Raw genomic sequence first — 20184 nt, forward strand, 5'->3', positions numbered from 1 at the left:
CATAACACGGTTTCATTTAGGTAACAATTTTTGTTGTGGAGCCTGTCTCGTTAACCACAATTGGCTTAAATTTGTTAATTTAAGCCTATCTAAGTTCATCTATATGGGTTAAGCGTTTGGTTTAGTATAATATAATGACTATCATATGTTCGGATTTAAATGGTTTCTTAGTACTAGTGTTAGGTCATATGGATATGGGTTTTAAGATTTGATGTTAATTGCATGTTAGGGTTTTCTGCTTTATTAAACATACAGCGAAATCTATTTGACATAGAAATTCCTTCGGGAAACCGGCCCAGAGCCGCGAATTTTAAATTAATTAAACAAATGGAATATATATAACTCATAAGAGATATCCCGGGGACCACACTATGTCGAATAGTTTGTAAAGGAAATATATTAAGCATAAAGTCCATATATATAGTAATAGGTATACAAAATATTCTAATCGCACTCGGCGTCATATAAATATATTACATGATTTTCTTGCTACTAACGCCTCGCTTAGCTCGCCCTGCTTTCGCTTTTTTTTATTTATTTTCTGTTGCCTTTAAACGTTTTTGTTGTTTCAGAGTATTTAACAAAGTAAAAAGTCGTAGCGCGCACATGAAGTCGCACCGGCCACTCGACGCCGAGCCGAAACGGCCTAAACTCGAAAAACCTTATGAAAAGGTCGAGGCTGACGAAAGGTCCCAAGCGACTGCCGAATACAAAAATAGGCCTCACTATAATTGATTCGTTGCTCACTCATTCCGCCCACGCGTCTTTTCGCCAACTAATCAGAATAAATGTATTTATGTTCTGGTACAGCTTTGGCACAGCTAATTATATATCTACAGTTAGAATAGTATGTGTCATTCAATTAAAAACGTCTCTATTGACTTAAAATTACTCTTAAATACGCTTAATCGAAAACTTCAGTAACTTGTTTTAAAATAAAAACACGTGATGGAATGACTTATAATTTTTAAGATATGTACATTCAGTCACTTTCTAAATACCATATAACAGTATATAATCAGTTATGCCGAATCTGCATCTAGCGCTGCCTCAGGACGCAAAACGCTGTGCACTGATAACAAAATAGACGCGAAATGCTACAATACTTAAGCATTTATTTGTTGTAAATCTAGATTTACTAAAGAATCTAGTACTAGAAGCTAGATTTAGACATGGAATCGACTTTCAAAATTGTAACGTTAAAGCATTACTTTAATGATATTTTGTATACACATGTTATTATAGGAACCAGTCCTTAGACAGAAGACTTATTATATTCACGTGTCGTTGTGACTTTCAGACTTAAATGACATTCGATATGTCAGTGGCTGCCATGTGACACGCGGGAATAAGAATTTTGCTAAAGGCTTTGGTGAAGTTTTTATATAACTTTCAATGTGACTGCAAGTGTGATGTTGTAAATATGTAGTATTAGATCTGTGGGCGAGCTATTACCTATGTGTATATGTAACAAGTACATACGTGTGATAATGTTTGTGTAGTAACTACACTACCTCGTCTCTACAGTGCCAGCTCAGCTCACTGTAACGGCTTGTTTGCTCAGTTTTGTTATGTTTAAGTAGATGAATTTGTTACGATATGTTGTGTTTCTTTTTAGCTAGACAATTAACGGAATTCAATTTAGCGTCCGTGCCGAGAACTAGTCACATATCGATCAGTTTTAGAGAAATATTGACAGAATTTACAGAGGCATCTGTGGGTAACTTGAAATCTACGAGATAAAATTTAAACTTTAGTTTTTTAGTATAAAAGTCTGGGGAGTGTGTATGTTAAAAGATAAAAATGTATTCATTTTACTATAGAAAAGTCTGCCAAATTATTTCGGAGTAAAACAATAATATCGGCCTAAAATTAATATACAAAGAAAAACTTTATTTCTAGTTCAAGTTATTCACAGAACCAAATTTTATATAAAAAAAACATTAATGGAACGATATTTTTTTACACAAATATTCATAAAATGCTCAAATGTTCTATATTTTACGTTGATAATTTTATTATCTTGTTCCTGTTATTAATTATTTATTGTATACTCGAATACTAATTTATGAATGTACATTATTTTCTATTAATATAAGATAATATGTACCTAAGTATGCATGTACCTACGTGTTGTGATAATTGGATGTTATAATTTCCTTGTATCTATACTTGATCTATTTTTGTGTACAAATCTGGCAATAATAGAATGCTCAATTTCGCGTTGTTCAACTGCCTATTTTAAACTCATTTCATCGCTGCCAAAAAGCCCAGTACTTGCGGTTGTGAACTTTTTAAATTTCGTCTTCCGGTTAGAATTGATTTCCGGGCAGTATTCCTTTTAAAAGACATGTAAATAGTTATTGCGTGTACCTACGATTGAAATTGTTCGGAATAAGATTTAATGAGCGTTTAACGCTCCCAGTATTATTCAACAATTTGTTGAAGGTATTTATATTTTGTATAAGACGACCTGAGAGATTACGGATTAGCTGCGCTGGAGATATACCTACGCATTGTCTGCACTCCGGTCCATAGAAATTATTATTAAAGCTGACGTAGGCGATAGACTAACCATTGCTCGAAAAATTCGTAGCACAGTAGACGCTCTATACTTATATAGTCTTTCGTCTATATCGGCACTAAATACCAAAGTGTGAAATTTAGTTAAAATGTATTTAATTTAGAATAAGAAATATGCAGAAGCTATGTAACACTAACTTGTGTGATGATTTGGTTGTGTTCTATTTTAACATAGACAAATACTTAGGACAAATATATCGCATCATTTAAATAAGTAGATGCCGTCGCCGTGCCAAACGATTGCCAAAACTGTACTTTAAGTCTAGTTTTATTTATAACCATTTCATCACTTTTAAAATAACTAATCCTTATTACAATACAAATACAAATTTGGATATTATTTTATTTTATATTATCACTAAAAATGTATATTTCTTTAAATTCTATACACTAAGAGTAGCAAATTTACATTACTTAATCGCCAAAAAATTATTGGTTGTGTTTACATTAATAATTTAAATATTTAAACTTTTAGCTCTAAATAAGTAGGATTTATTATATTTTGGAAATAAATCAGAGATTCTTAACTGTACTTCTACAAAATTATAACGATTTAAGGAAAAGTCCCTCCAAAGAAACTTCTTAGCTATTAAGACTGAATGCTAATTCAATTTCATTTTCTAGAAAATTTTCTCTTCTAGTGCTTGTAGACAATGATATTAGAATGAAAAATATATATTTGTGTATTACAGCACATACACGATCTTTCCAAAAATGCAAAACAACAAAACGAGCGTGAAAAGTAATCACAATTTCAGTGGCGTCATACATCTGCGCAAGAAGCACTTGACTAAGTTTTTCTGGGAAGTGTGTCAAGTGTTTGAATAGTTTTATGTGGTATAATAATAAATAATATCTACTTCATTTTATCATTGTAGGTATATCGGAGAGCTAATCCCATTCCATGTGCCAAAACTAGTCAGGGTGTAGCTTTATAATACCCTAATCAGTCATATTCATCATATTATTTTAAACAATGAAATCGCAGTCATTTCATTAGAAAATTTAAAACAAATACCTATTACAAAAATATTAAAATAAGTATTAAATTATTTATAAGATCAATTGAGAAATAGAGTGAACTATCTTATTTCAATTTAAACATAGAAGTGCCTTACGATTTTATTTTTGTACTATTATTATTTTGATTATTTTCGTTAAAGATGTCATAAAATAACTACGAAACACTGTTTTGCATTTATTTAATTGCGCTAGTATTCTGTGCAAAGTGCCAATATCAGATGGCGGACTTAGTTATTAAAATTACAATATGAATATACATCGACAGGTAGGAAAAATAAAATCATGTCAATTTATCGTGAACTAATATTATAAAGTTTAAGACTCGTAGGGAGCGCAAGTCATCTTTTGTTATTAATCCTAGATGCATTCTTCACTTTTCTATTCCCTGCTTAGTATTTCATTTCAAATATGTGTAATTGTATATATTTATACGTATCTAATATATTTAATGTCATTAACACTCATAAATGTTAATAAGTATATAATTATAAACCTAGTAATTATATTTTATAAACCTAAGTGGATTATATTCTTCTAATTTTGTATTGAAAATTTTTACGAAGGGCAACTTTCACTATGCAGTGCTACCATTAAGGAAATAAGCGAACAAAGATAATCTCCACCATAGAGTAAAAAGTAATTCTATCCGAATTTCAATAGACTACATAAATAATACTTAATTGGTAGGACTGCATCAAATAATACGTACTTAATACGTTTAGTGTAATAGTAGAATGTAAATGAAACGTGCCAAATGCACGATAATTTGATATTACACTCTGTGTTGTGATTTTGAACGTTCTGTAAATTACGAATCTTTGAGAAAATTGTAGTCACCTTCTAGATTAGCGCAATTCTTCGCGTAGAAATGTTAGGACATTAAAGTATGGGCATTTAGATTATAGATATTCATTGGAAGATGTAAATGTATTAATTATTAATTATAGATTCATTGTTATATTGAATGTGATGATTTGTAATGAACAACGACACGCTAAGTCCTCGCCCGCCCCGAGCGGCGACTTCACAACTTCGCATATCCTTGAAACAATAAGTAATTAAAAAAACTATTACATATATATTGATAAATTTATTAGGGTAACTAATTTTTTAAGACAATGACTATTACGTGATCTTTTAGATTGTCTTTATTAATAAATATATGGTGAAGGTTTTGTCGACTTGTTTTTCTTTTTACCCCACATCGCCTGTTCCTTGTTAATTATTAACCGTTGCAATTAAAGCCATCTATAACAGGAAAACTACACCTATCAAGGGACACTTTAGTTGTCCTTGCATTCGTGAATCTGGTCATTGTTTACTACTTATACATGCAATATTTCATATACCTATAATAGTTAAGAATATTTAAATTTTATAAATATTTTTTAGTCTACTTAAATAATTCTATGGAAGGATGTAGGAGTATGTCCGTGCTCCAGTTTTAAATGAAAAACAATTTGTATCATCAACTTTTATTAGGACACATTGTATACATACAACGACAATTCTGATGTAGAAAAAGTTGGACTAAACACACGAGTGTGGCCGCTCAAAAAGACATTTTCAGTTGTGAACAACGGAAAATTACATTTCACCTAGTCTAGAATATAAATCTCTGTCACAAGAAAACAATAAGTGCTGTGAAACAATAAAATTAAAAAACATTATTTCTAAAAGATGCTACAAATACGCAAAGCATACCAGAGACGCGAAAAATATCTAACTATAAATTAAGGTGGTGTCACGGTCACAGTTTACAAGATAATCATGAAATTTTTAAGGGTTGAATTTAAATACGAATTTCCATAATTAACTACTATGGTATGCTATAATATTAACGATTTTTAAAGTATTTGCGCAGGGACACTGTATAAAAAAGACAGTAAGTATTTATTTCTAAATGATCTTCTGTGTTAAGATATAACGAAACAACACGTTTACAAAGACAAAATATTGGTTAAATGTTTAACTGCAGTCCCACCCATATATGACGACCAATGACACTGTTTAAGTTATAAGTACTAACGTTCCTACGAAATTTACAGAAAAATTAAGCACTTTAAACATTACGAATAAGCCAGTTGTGCCTATTAACCGTCGTACAATGTGCCTACGGGATTAAGAATGTACCTGATAATTACGTTTCTCAAAATAGGGTTCTTCAGATGTGAACAATTGTACGACTGTACTTTTGAATTGCGAATAAATTGCTAACATCTAAATATACAAAAATAAATGTGAAACTCTGCAAACACGTCCTCAGATGAAGCTTCTGGACCGATTTCAATGACTTAACTACGTCGCGATTTTGAATTGAATTTCTTATCGCAGAAAAAACCCGGATATTAGCTAGTTGGCCACATTTATTGAACGAATCTAAACTATCAATTAATATACAATGGACGCAATTGCGTTATGTCATTTAATCAGTAATGGAGAACATTTTTAACACAAAGATCATTTGTGGAAATGTTAAAAGTCGTAGGTACTTTTTCACTTAACCAATGCAATTAAAAAATGCATAATTTTTACTTTTCATTTCAGAGGACATTAATTGTTAAAACGACGATATTATTGCCATATATTAAACGTAGTTCTATATTAATTCTGGTATTCTTAAAATGTCTTTTAATATAAATGCAAAAGGTCCTAATTAGCGTGTTCTCCATTCCTGCATTAACACACTTTTACTACAAATATATCGAGGACATGATCATTGGCATGACTGTAACATAAAAGGTGCACCAAGGAGGTATATTAGGCGCATTGTTTTTTCTTTCGTTCATTAAAGTTCTAGACGCAAAAAATAAGATCTTGAAGAATATCGCAGTAATGGTAATCGTGTTAAGCTAAATTTTGTAATATTGTGCACAATGACCAAGTGATCGATTTTCAAACCGTTAAAATTAAACAAACTCCTAACAATTCTAATGGACTAAAGACAAAATTGGTGTCAGTCACATAGGTTTAAATAAATAATCAGGGGAGATGCGTATCTTTACATTAGTCTACATATCACAAACACAGATACAGATTATATCACCAAATTTCCTCAAGTAAACATTGATGCTAATTTTCATTTACACAAACTAGAAAGATATATAAAAGGAAATTTTTTAACATTTATTATTTATCAGTTAATAGAACGCCGGCTGTTAAATTTTTATTTAATTTCTAGTTTAGATAGCTGTACGTCAGAATTGGCACCATACATTTTTTGTACATTTCTAAGGCTGCGTCCCAAGTTGGCGAACTGTCTACCGCCGACTAAGTTAGCGTATCGGTTTAGTATGCCTTTCCATATACTTTACGAATGTTCAGTTTGCTAGTTTTGCGCTCTATGCAATATGCAGCCTTACGCGCGCCTACTATATCAGTGGACACATTCAGTCGGCGGCTGGAGACGCAGCCTTAGAGTTTAAAAACAATATTTTTATAAGTTATGTCGAATTATGTTCTATACTTGAATTAGCTTATAAAAAATAAAATTTAGTTAAACAAAAAGATTTATATGCTGATACGTAATTATATATTAAAACTTTTCGAATTGCACATGTTTGCATGTTGTCCATAGACAAAAAAATTGTTTATTGCAAAAAATGATTTTAAACATGTCACATGTCATTGTCACTGTAGTCAGTGTTGCCATACATACGCTAAAAACATTATTTATTGCTATAACGGGTTATCATGTTTCCAAAGTCATTGAGAATGGACTGAAATGTGATGGGGTGATTGTACAACATGCAGATTTTCCGCTTGAATTTTGTTAAATACCTAACAAAATGTCAAAAGTAGTAATATCCTTTAATTAAAATAATTAAGGCGAAAATTATTTACTAGCCCTTGAATTTACTTGACAGCAAGACACTTCACTCCAGTCTCTATGACTAGATTGTACATATACTATAGATCTGCCTGGTTATTGCCAAAATTAACGTTCTATGTTTTTCGTAAGCGTATCCGACTGTATACAAAGCTTAACGCATCTCCAATGACAACTAAACTAGGCTTTACGTCACTCTAGTCTCATCTTCTTACCTTTGACAACAGTTGGTTTATTTTTAAGTAGACCTTTTCTTCTCTTCGACGTCTGAAAAAGAGAATCATACAAATTAGATATGAAAGGTCATACCAACGCTAGACGAAAACAGACATCGAAACAAAACAAATAAATAATGAAGATAAAATTCTACCGCATTCAAGATAAGTCCTTGCAGTTAAGAACACCAAACATCAGTCGAAGTTCATAATTTTAAAAATTCTTACAGATGTCTTATAACCTGCTTTTTTAATACAAGACATTATTAAAATTATTACCATAGTTAATGATACCGTCGACTAGTCTCGTAACTACAAAAGCCCGTGCGATTAGAATTGACATACAAACACACATCTAAAGTTTGCGACAGTTTCGACAATAACGATCTTATTCATAAACATACTATAAACCTTACATTGTTAAGTGTAAGTTAAAGTACGTTTAAAAATAAGGGTATATATGTATATATGGGTCCTGATTATGAATTGCAGTTAAATAGAAATAGTTTACCATAGATCCTACATCGTACGCAAGCTGCAATCGGAAATAATAATAAATAATTGTGACTTTAACGGCTTTAGTAACAACAGAGGCATTCTGTTAATTACATCAAAATTTAAGGAAAATTATACCAACTAAAAAATCATAGATTTATTTTTAAAAACCTTCTTGACAATGGCATAAATTCTCAAGTAAATTCAATATAATTAACAGCATACCCTAATGAAATTACATTATTAAAATAATATAAAATACAAGAACAATAGACAAACAAAAAGACGTACATAATCACTTTGTTCAAAGAATAACTCAAATATAATTAACATCCGAATTTTAATTAGATATTCGTCAAGTGTTTTCGATCAATTCATGACGGTAAAAACATCATTAAATTTAAAAAAAATTGTTTCAAATTCTACCAATGAGTTTTTATTGAGTTATTATTTGTATTATACAACAAACAATCAATATTATATATTCATACCGTGTTAATCTGCATCGGGTTATAGCGATGACCTCGCCTAAGATAATATTAACACACTTTATAAACCGTATTGCACTATAATTTTAAAAATCGAATTCCTCCAAAATAAAAATTTAAATTAAGTTAAACGATATATTTGAATTATATATTTAAATGGAGTCTCTATTACAGTAGCACTAAGGTCTACTTTACAATGTACACAAATAAATAGAGTTTGAATTTGTTACTATTAGACATTCTACATTAGCATATTTCAATATATTATGAAACCTACGCCGAACAATATATTACGGCTATCATATCTGACAGATGGACAAGTTAGTTCACAATTAAACTTTTAACTCAATCTCACCTTTAGTTGATTATTGTAACATAGCCTAACACCAATAGAATATGTAAGACTATATATTAATTTTTTTTAAATAACTTTATTCATATAAATACATTTATAAACGTCAGAAAAGAAGTTTAATTAATTGTAAATTTACATTTACTACCAGTCCGCAAGTCAAGGACAAAGGTAGAGCGGGCAAGAAACATCGCTAAGTTTTGAATCATACATCCGCACGTTGATATTACGACTGGAGGCCATCTTAGTGAAGTAGTCGAACTGTCAGTGTCAGTACCGTGCGCAACGTCAGCCAGTGCTTACGCGTATTGAGTACATCAACCACGTCTTTTTTATTGCTTTGTATTTTCGTTATCCTGTTTTATTTTTGTTGTTTAGTTTTGTTATCATACTTATATTAAAATGAGCAAAAAAGTAATTAACATCCGTGAAATGATTATTAATATGGACAATTATTTCGTTAAGGAGAAAGAGGACTCTAAGTTATTGATTCAAAATATAAATTATGGCCTAAAAAATGCTTCGGACACTAGTGAGGACATTTTAAATCTTTTACAAATACATAATGAAGAATATTATTATTAACTTTTTTGCTGTCTGTACTTTTCCGCGGTGGGTGACGTCAAGCAGCTGTTATTGTGACAAAGTTCCATCGTAATATCAACGTGCGGGGCTAGTACACATACGAACTGGAGCAAATCAATCCAAAGGATTTGGTTCGTTTAAAACTTGTACGTTGGGACTACATTTTTAAAATTCAATACAATCAAACGCATTTTAATCCGATATGATCCGGGGAATTAATGTCTGATACGCGTGAGTTAAGAAATATAGTAAAAAACTAACCTTTTTAGATATAGAGTTGCTTGTTGATATAGTTCTCTTTGCGAGCGGAACACGCGGTCTGTTGAATTCGTCTCGCTTCTTCACTCTGAAAATAATAATTATAACATTTGTAACTGTTTTTACTATATTTAAAATAAAAATTCGTATGTTACACACATACATTTATTAAATTTTTTCTAACATGTCTAGTGATAATATTTAATACGATAAAATTAAAAATGCAAATAAAGTTTGATAGATGTTAGTATACCCACACATTGGAATCAATAATTTCTTATATCTAGCTATTGTAGGAACCCGTTAACACCCGTGCCAAGCGTCAAGATATAGATATAGATGTATATATATCATTTAAATTTAGTCAAACAGCGTATGTATGGAGTCGTAACTTATTAATATAGTATAAGCGATATAGAGCCGTTGCGTTCCCGTCTGTTTGACCGCAGCTTAAAATGTTCACTACAAATTTGTTCTACATATCTAATATTAGAAAAATAGACAACACAGTTAACTGAGATATATGTATTAAAAAAGGTGCCAAAAAATTTCGTATATTTTTATTGAAGTAAAACTGCTTTATCGGCGTTGTAAAAAAATACTGTCACATTTTTCGGTTACGCGTCACATTTTTCCGTTACGAACCATATTTTTCTTGATTCCACGGTTGATTCGAAGAGATTCAAAGCCATTAATAACCAACATATATTAATGATATTAATAATTCTATTACAATTAATGACATTCTGCAATAATCTTAGTAGTAATAAGGTAAAATGAAATGATTGTATTATTTGTATTCTATGATAACAAAAGCCTTTGTTAAACTTTATCTAATTTAACTTTATTTAACCAATTTCTGTAAAGTTGCATATGGTAGATCATTTTTCGAAAAATAAGGTCATAAAGAAGTTTCACATTTTTCTATGACGATCTTCTCGGCAGATTCAATTAGAAATATCTTTAAGAAAATTTAGGAATGAAAAATCTGGAGAAATGTGAAATACACTGCTCTAAGACTTTCTAGACAGCGATTTTTGGTCTAGGATGTTAAAAAAGTCATAATAATCTAATTATATAATCGAATAACTGATTGTATCTAAAAGAATCTCAATATAAAATGATATTATATCATTTATTTATATATGAAACACCATTATTCGAACTATGGAATTATTTAGATTCCACAATGAGTCAATTTAAAAAAAAAGCTATTTATAAAGGTCAACAACGTACTTGTGACCCTTCTGATGGTGAGCCATTTTTAACCATTTTATAAATGTATACGAAGGAAAAAATATTTTTCTATTGTCGGACGTAAATTACCTATACGATGAATATAATACGTACGTACCTGTATATTCTAACGAGCCAATGCTCCGTAGTGTACGACTCTTCGAGGTAAGTTAGTTTGAAACCACGATTTCCTGGCATCGCGTTTCGTGTTCTATCATAGCCTGGTGGACTTCCACCACTATCATATCTGAGAAAAATATATATTTAGTGATTTAGGGAGCGTTCAAGTATTACGTAACGAATTTTAAGAGGGGTGGGGGGGTCCCCTTGTAAAACGTTACGATGCGGGGCGGGGATTGAATTACGCCTTATTGTTAATATTATTTTCCACTTTCCAATACTTTACACCACATAATGGTAAGTTTTAGGTTTAAAGAGTCACTGGAGTTGGTCACGAAGCGTTTTACTATTGGAAACAGAAACTTTACGGCGCGTTTCCTGGGGGGGGGGGTCAAGAATCTCCAAAAATTGCGTGACGTAATACTTGAACGCTTCCTTATGAGGCGATATTATGTATTATACTCATATAATTATATTCTCATGCCTCTTCATCCATAACTCATTTAATATACACTTTAAAAATAGAAAATCTAAGTTTTGCCGTAACATATGCTATAAAATATATCAATGGCAATACAACCTTTTTAGTCCTGGGCCCACAGATTTCTGTATCTGTTTCATGATCATTTGTCAATCTAATAGGCAAGTAGGTGAACAGCCTTCTGTGCCTGACGCACGCCGTCGTGTTTTTGGGTGTAAGGCAAGCCGGTTTCCTCACAATGTTTTCCTTTACCGTTCGAGCTAATGTTAAATGTGGACATAGAAAGTCCATTGAGGCACAGCCAGGGATCGAACCTACGAGCTCAAGGATGTGAGTCGCACGCTGAAGCCACTAGGCCTTACTTGTAAATTATGCCGAGACTACAAAAATTATTGACTTAGTTGAAGAATATTACAATTAATTAGAACTCACCTGTAATAGGACAACTTATACATTAAACAATTCAACATAGTTTTAGAGCCTTCCGCATCTATTCTGTATTCTCCACGCTCAGTGAAATAATCGGCTTCCTGAAAGATTTATAAAAATAATATTTTTAAATGAATAGATTTTTGAACACGTCCGTATTGAACTAATAATTGTATCAAAGATAGTTAAAGTAGGTGTGTGGGTAGGGGCAGAAGTATAATGTTAGATCAATATATTTTTTTATGATCGCAAAAGATCCCTTGGCCTAAGTCAGGAATAGTTTAAAGCCCACTTACTATACAGTAATACTCTAATATTTTGACGGATTATGTGCGTGGCTCTGTCGCATCACCCTCCTTCCTATTAATTTTTCACAGAAAACTTCCAGATGAGGTCAGGTCTTTAAATTTTGCTAGTAAATACATTCATATTGATAGGATGTGATGTAAATGTAATACATCTTTAAAACATCAGTAAAAAAATCAGATTTATTGGCTTTGGCTAACTGTATAAGAGACTGTATTTTTCCTTTGTTTATATATAAATAATATAACTCGAAATACTCTAAATAGACAACACGATACTATAAGACGTTAATAAGTAAACTTTAAAATTATTTTACATAATCTCAAGTCCGACGTTTCGCGTGCTTTACAGCGTGCATGGTCACGGGGACTAAAGACAAAATTTAAAATGATGTAAAATAATTAATAAATAAGTTTAGTTTTAACCACACCCCGTTCTCTTCACATTCCCGTTTTCGATAATATCCAATAACAAACGAGTCATTAAGATTTGTGAACCCTTTTATAAGCCAAGTTAGTTTTCGTTAGCGTCGCAACCCCTCTACCCTAATTCTGTGTTAGTTATATGCTCATATTGGCACAAACTAGCTGCTGTGGTCTCTGGCAAAATGACCAGCGCTGTGGAATAGCTCTGTTCCTCAGCATAATACTGAGCCAGGGCCAATTACAACCACAGCACACACGCATTACACAATGAAACCTTTTTCTTTAAAAAAAATGTTATCTCTCATTATTTTTTATATATTTTTGATTATTGTTATTTTGTGTGTGTGTTTTGTTAGTAATAAATGTTATGTCTATGTCTATATTTTAAACTTTTAAAGTCAGTTGTCACTCAGCTTCAAACGAAGTGATTTATTTGAACATATAAAACCGCCACCAAACTTAATTCGCTTTAGTTTTCATATTTTTGCTTCACCTCATAAATTTACATTTCAATACACGATTATTATTATTATTAATATACATTTAATTCATAAATTCACTCACGTGTATATCCTTGGGATGTTCACCTTCAGCAATCCTAACCATCCATATGAATTTATTAATGTCGTCTCCCGAGTATCCAATAGCTCCACCAAAGATCACCAACACATAATCGACGTCAAGCATGCTCATAATTTCATAGGCCGCACTCTCATTACTCGCCATCGCTTTACCCACAAGGGCAATATGGGAATTGTTCCATGTATTATTGTCCACTAGTGTTGTACGATTTCCCATTCCAGCTATCTGAAAACATTTGAATTTGTTTGCCAAGGTCTTCCAACTCCTTCTGGTTTTGGCGTGTCTTGCCTTAATATTGCTGCAAGAACTTTTTGTTCCTGTGGTACCGAAACATTTCTGTCCCGTCGGTAATCGAACACAGGGCAATATCGCCACACGTATACAACCCCTTAATGCTTTGCTGGTAAGAATTTACTAATATTTTTTTACCACCAGGTAAAGTTATTAAAATTATAAACAGGAAAAATAACCCCCAATTATATTAGAGGGTGTCGTTCTAGAACAAAAGTCTTTCGGACTGAACATTTTTTTCTTTAAAAAAAATACTTAAACAAGAGGACCAATCTATATAAAAAAAATCAATCGCGCTACAACCCTTTTAGGTCTGGGCCTCAGATTTCTGTATCTGTTTCATGAAGATTTGTTAATCGAATAGGCAAGTGATCAGCCTTCTGTGCCTGACGCACGCCGTCGACTTTTTGGCAAGTCTTAGGCAAGCCGGTTTCCTCACGATTTTTTCCTTCATCGTTCGAGCGAATGCTAAATGCGCACCTGGAAAGAAAGTCCATTGGTGTACGGCCGGAGATCAAACCTACGACCTCAGGGATGAGAGTCTCTGAAACCACTAGGCCAACACTGCTCAATCTATATACTAATTTTATAAAAACGTACATATATTATACACACATTTTACTGAATTCGATTCAGGGCCTAGATCCGAAACGAAAGTAATAAATGTTTTACAGATACAAAATATATAATATGAAAATAATATTTAATCTATGATGTGTACCTGATATCCGTAATCCCACCAGGACATAATTCTTGCATCTTCAGCCGTGTTCTGTGATAACCATCCATAGGCTTCCCTGAAGTCATCTAAAATTCTTCGCGATCTGAATTACGAGAATTAAACATAAATTACTTTTACCAACATCACATATATGAACCAAATTTTATTTTAAAACCAAATAAATACAATTTGACAAAAAAGTTGAATATGTATGTAATGTAATAATGATATGAAAATAAATGAACTAAAATAGTATAAAGTTAGTGGAAGTCACATTATAGACTATTTAAAAAACAGTAATGCAACAAAATTTAAGCACAGGCTCAAATATTTGTATTTTTTCGTGATATTTAGTATTGTCTAATAGGCATGTAGGTGATCAGCCGTACCTGACCGTCGACCTTTTCGGCTTAAGACATACCGGTTTCCTCACAATGTTTTCCTTCAGCGTACGAGCGAACATAAAATTAAATAAAATCTAAATTGTTGATCTAAAAAAACATACATAGTTGGGACTATAAGCACAATGTTTTTAGATAAAATATATACGGAATAGATATCTGAAGATACCAAAAATATATACCACCTCTACCGTACCGTAGATCTGAAGCGTACCACGTGACTTCTATATTTGACAAACAGTTGCAATTCCTACTACCACACAAGGAACATCACGTCGTTGTAAGTGAATACTCCATGGTTTAATTATTAGTGATAATGTCAAATTGACACATAACTAGTACAAATATTGGAATTTCATTATATTATCTATCGATCTATCTACTCACCCATCGTTGCCATAGCTGGCGAGCACTATACTGGGGCTGGAGTAAGCATTCGAAGTGGCCCAAGTACAATGTACGGAGAACAGCATGAGTAATATCATGAAGGCTATGACGGTGCCGGGACGTGCATATAATCCCAGCCCCTGTTCTTGCGTCTGCGCTGGTTCTGGGACGCGTTTCTTTACTTTGCCCGCCTATTTATAAATAATATTATAAAATTACACCAATTTGGCCAGAAAGCGAACACAGGACTTTGTATGTGTATCAAGAAATCGTATAATTTTGCGCTAAACAACATTTATATATGTGTATGTATTTGTATTGTTAAAATTGTTAAATTTAATAAAATTAACTCCATTTTAAAATGTAGATTATATACATAAATTAATATTTTTAAAAATAATTAAAAATTTAACTAGTCGATCAAAAATCTTGAATTTCTTTTACTTTAAAATAATAATACCTTGTCATACAAATTCTTGGACTCTTCAGTTTCGACAGAGGCTTGTGTTGGGTCATCCTCACGAAGGACGAGCTCCAGAATTATGGAGAATGCGATTCCAGACAAGACACATACAACTGGCGTGAGTGTCAGCATCAGACGAACCATCACACCCGCGAAGTATACCGCGCTTATTGCGTACAGGGCAACTGTAAAAGATTTCATCCAGAAGGTATAGAAGACGAATTTCTGTATCTTAATCCAATTAAATTAAGAAAATCATAAAGAGTGACGTTTTGCTTCATTCATTTTCCTTCTATTCATCCTCTGTTTTTACTTTCTCTTCTCCTTCTCAGCTCATATCTGTTTGGTGTGCGAAATAATCACTTTATCCTTCTGTCCAGCACGGTTATATTTCATACGCAGTTTTAACAAGATATTTATTTTAAGCATACGACTATAAAACAACGCTTTTTGGATATAGTCTCTGTTTTCATCTAAGATTCTACGCCTTTAACCATAGCATTTAAAAAATGAAAAAAAAAATATTTGCAAAAGGTGACGGCTCGTTAAAATTCTCAATTTCTGTTATACAAATAACAATAAATTAAATTAAACTTACCAAACACACGTTCATCATTGATATTCTTTATGCAGTACCACAGACCAACCGGGAAAGTGCAGACCAGCACGTGCAGGTCAAAGAAAAATGACGACCACGTGGTAGGCTGATGTTCAGACACCGAGGCTATTATAGGGATATGAATCTTTGCATAACCTGTATCCCATAGAGAGTAAAACCTGAAAATATTGCCAAATTAATCAAATAATATGCAACAGATTATTGTAAAAATATTATATTCAAAAAGACATGTTACTCTTAAGTAACTTTAATCTTTTAGTTATTACAATTCTTTATTAAATTGAAATGATGTATCATGGTCGCAGTTCGGATTTAAATTAAAAATGATAATTAATGATCAATAAACAAACAATTATAGATTCTTTAGTTAATTAAATAGGCCATGTGCCAACTAAGCCATGACGGAAATGAAATTTTGCTTTTAGATATATAAAAACGTATTAGAATAAACCATAAAACGCAAGAAATACTGATTTACATTGATAAATTGTGTTATTTACATAACAATATTCACACAATCCAAGGTATATGCAAATTAGCCTATAAATGTATGTCAAAGACATAGAAAACGAAATAATTATAACAGTGTAATTATCTAGTCACTTTAGCTGCACTGAATATACAGAATATTACAAATCGTTCGTCACTTTCTATTAAATTGTATTTACGCTAAGATAAAGAGAGACAGATCAGCATCACTAGGAAGTATAACTTATCGGGATTCCAGTCAAGATGCAAAACTATATAGCTCTGATAATATTATAAATATATAATGATTATTGTTTTTAACATTTATATAAATGGAAATTAGATTGCCTCAGCCGTTAAAAATATTTTTTAAATATATATGTTACCTTCCGCTCCAGGGAGCAATAACTCCCATATAAGTCAAGGCCACAACCGCCAAAAATACGGCACCAGCTGCGACAAGCGTGCCTAGTACCAGGAGTTGCTTCCATTCACCTTTTGGATTCAAACTGTGTAAATATTTCAATGCTCCAACTACCATTAACAATGCAAACACACCTGGAAATAAAATTATAATATGAGTGTAATTTTTTTGTCCTATAAATTTTCAGTGCGTGATCATGGAAGATTTAGTGTTTATATACTGCCCTACTCTTAACATAGGAGTTAATTTCCTGGCCTATCTACTATACAGTGATGTAAAAAATATTCCTTAAGTAAAGTTTAAAAAATAATAAATTAAATTCACTTACAAAATTCCGATTTCACATTTTACCTTTATAATATCTATGTGTAACTTTTATATATAAGCTATAGTTATCAATAATAAAATAGAAAATCCAAGTTGAAATGAGTTTAACTCTTTTTTTAGTGTCTATACATTTAATCATATGGTGGAACCACACACTACAATGAACCCAGTTAAATGTTTTTTAATGTATTAATAACAAAGAAATTATCCAAATATTTGACACACATATCTCATATTTGTATTAACTTTATAATAAAAAATAAATAGATCATTGTTAATAACAATTTGTTATTCATCTACTGTGTTGGTATGTTTACAATCAATAAAAAAATATTCAAATTTTTGAATGAATAAAAATATAGTTGATTCTATTTTTTATGCCCTTGATTGATTTGTGTGTGTGACCTTTTAGCTATATCAACGCTAAATCTAAGCCCCTTGAATTTATAATATACTTAAGTACAACATTCAACATGTTGGCAATTAAAGCCGGGTTCAGGTGTACAAGCGTTTTTAATGAATATGTAACAAATTCCTATGTTGTCTCAAATGGTCATGTAAATGAGTGATATTGACTATTAATTATGATATATATATATATTGATATTGATTACCTGAAGCAGCCATATGCTCACTAGTCCGAATAGGTTGGAATCCAACAAAAGGTATTTGCATTGAAAATACCAGTCCTATTATGTAGAAGACTGTGTAGCTCACAAACAGTCTTTGCGAGAATCTTCCCATTATAAGCAGGACAAATACATGGAGGGGGATTAAATTTATAATAAAAACATAACCACCCCATGCTGATACCTAAAGAGACAGAAAATAACTCTTCTTCTTTACAGGCACCATACAGCATTGTACTAATTGTTCAAATATATATTTATGGAACATAAAAATAATAAGACATACTTTTATAACATATTTAAATATCTCTTTTAGATTCTTTTAGTGTTTTAGAATGTTAAATTTAATGTTGTTTTATCTCCTAGTTTTATTTTGAATACATTTTTGTATTTGTTTGTTTACCTTGTTAGTTGTAACACAAATTACAGTGTCATGAATAACTGAAAAACAGTGTTGACAGAAAGTAGAAGCTGAGTATGTTAGTGTGTCTAATTTCTTATAATATTTAGAATTATGTAAATAATTATAAGTTTTGAATAATAATACATAGCTTTAATCCGTTCAAAAAGTGTTTTTCTTAATATTTATTAATTTCATTTACATACTGTACTGTGTTAATCAATAAAAATAAAATTATGTAAATATTATTAGTTTGCTGTGTTGTTTGCCCATAGTAATGTAAATGTATATGTATATATATATAGACGAAATTGAACTAATTAACATAGTGAAGCCTAGTACAAATATATTTTTGTCATTCTGGCATTATAAGCATGGTATATGTGGTTTAATAAACCATTACTATTATTGAACAAATAATAAAAATGATATATATATCAGTCATCTAATCTCTATGACCCAGTTTTATTTTAATATGATGTAATAAGCACCTGATTGACAATACTATCCCTAGTATTGATTTTCACAATTTATTGCACCACATAATCAAAGTAGGAACTAACACACAAGATTTTTAATTTTCTTTGTGTTATGCATACTAATTAATTTACATGATTTAATTTCCTTTAAATTATTTACAATACACTTACCATGTAAAAGTAAGATAGTGCTGTGCATATTGACCAAAAGACTGAGCCGCTTTTAACACTTTTTAGCCATAAATAATATGTGAATTGTAGAGCAAAGATAGCAATTCCTTCATTGTCGTAGCTTCCAGCCACAGACCTGCTACTGTATCCAGGCACAATTGCTATAAAGCAAGCAGCAAATAAACCAGCTCCTCTAGACCAAAGCTCTGATGTCAATAAATATGTAGCTATTGCTGTGAGCCCACTAAAAAATGAATACAATATAATAATGAAAATTTTAGTAATTTCATTTAGCAGGGTAATTTATTTTAAGCTACAAAAATTTTGTTTACTCAATAGTTGGAACTGTTTATCTTAAACAGGCTGGTAAATGTATAGAAAATCTATTTTTAGAACTTACCTAAACACTGGAGCAAGAAATACACATATATCTCTAATATGTATTGGAATATTAAGGGCATGTAAAAGCCAATGGATGGTACCCGATGTAAGCATCAGACCAGGATACACAGTACCCCCAACAATTCTTCCTAGAGGATACCAAGCTCGCTCATCAAACCAATTCAAGAAATTGTAAAATCCATGTTCCACCATATAGGCCGTGGATCTGTAGTTAAACCTAAAGCAAACATAGTTAACCAAGTACAAGTCTCATTCCTATATTTTTTTAATTATCCTAAACACAAATGAGATACTTACCATGGATCAAACTCATGAATAATACTTTCGAATCGTATAACAGCAAAAAGCCGGGATGCAAAGCCGGCCAACCAAGCAAGAGTCAAAACTGTAACCGTGATGAGGGTGCTAAAGCCGGCTGTGTTGTGGAATATTCCTTGATTATGGCCATTTACCGGTTTCGCCGCAGTTGTTGTCGGCATTTTGGTAAAAAAAATGATTACCAACTAAATAAAATATCCAATAAATATTTTCCCATACATGAATTCCAACAATACACTACCAAATTCTAATGAAATTGATTGACTTTTCGCTGACT

General features: G+C 31.7%; 2 protein-coding genes across 10 annotated transcripts in view; one reads left to right on the forward strand and one right to left on the reverse strand.

Annotated features, from left to right (window-relative positions):
- The window catches only part of LOC123720847 (transcriptional-regulating factor 1), a 196599-nt gene extending 191818 nt beyond the window's left edge, over positions 1-4781 (forward strand). For 4 of the 6 annotated variants that reach the window (XM_045677648.1, XM_045677651.1, XM_045677647.1 and 1 more), the window contains one exon: positions 573-4781. In XM_045677648.1, coding sequence (XP_045533604.1) covers positions 573-735 — 163 coding nt within the window. In that variant the 3' untranslated portion in view covers positions 736-4781. The remainder of the gene's footprint in view (positions 1-572) is intronic. The other 2 variants (XM_045677649.1, XM_045677650.1) reach the window with 2 other exon arrangements.
- A 284-nt stretch (positions 4782-5065) lies between these two features.
- Positions 5066-20180, reverse strand: LOC123718187 (dolichyl-diphosphooligosaccharide--protein glycosyltransferase subunit STT3B). 4 transcript variants are annotated; one of them, XM_045674650.1, is made up of 16 exons: positions 19887-20179; positions 19588-19806; positions 19188-19431; positions 18123-18321; positions 17144-17315; positions 16269-16447; positions 15668-15855; positions 15208-15398; positions 14420-14522; positions 13390-13632; positions 12098-12195; positions 11183-11311; positions 9832-9916; positions 8637-8673; positions 8162-8185; positions 5066-7702 (listed from the first exon to the last, which is right to left on the reverse strand). In XM_045674650.1, the coding sequence occupies exons 1-14, from the start codon at positions 20066-20068 to the stop codon at positions 8656-8658; spliced, it is 2250 nt and encodes a 749-aa protein (XP_045530606.1). In that variant the 5' UTR covers positions 20069-20179; the 3' UTR covers positions 5066-7702; positions 8162-8185; positions 8637-8655. The 4 variants fall into 4 exon arrangements, with proteins under 4 accessions (XP_045530606.1, XP_045530587.1, XP_045530598.1 ...); XM_045674631.1 differs by lacking the exon at positions 8637-8673 and having other exon boundaries at positions 19887-20180; XM_045674642.1 differs by lacking the exon at positions 8162-8185.
- Between the last annotated feature and the right edge of the window lie 4 nt (positions 20181-20184).

The sequence above is a fragment of the Pieris brassicae genome, chromosome 2 (assembly GCF_905147105.1).
Source record: "Pieris brassicae chromosome 2, ilPieBrab1.1, whole genome shotgun sequence".
Lineage (NCBI taxonomy): Eukaryota > Metazoa > Arthropoda > Insecta > Lepidoptera > Pieridae > Pieris > Pieris brassicae.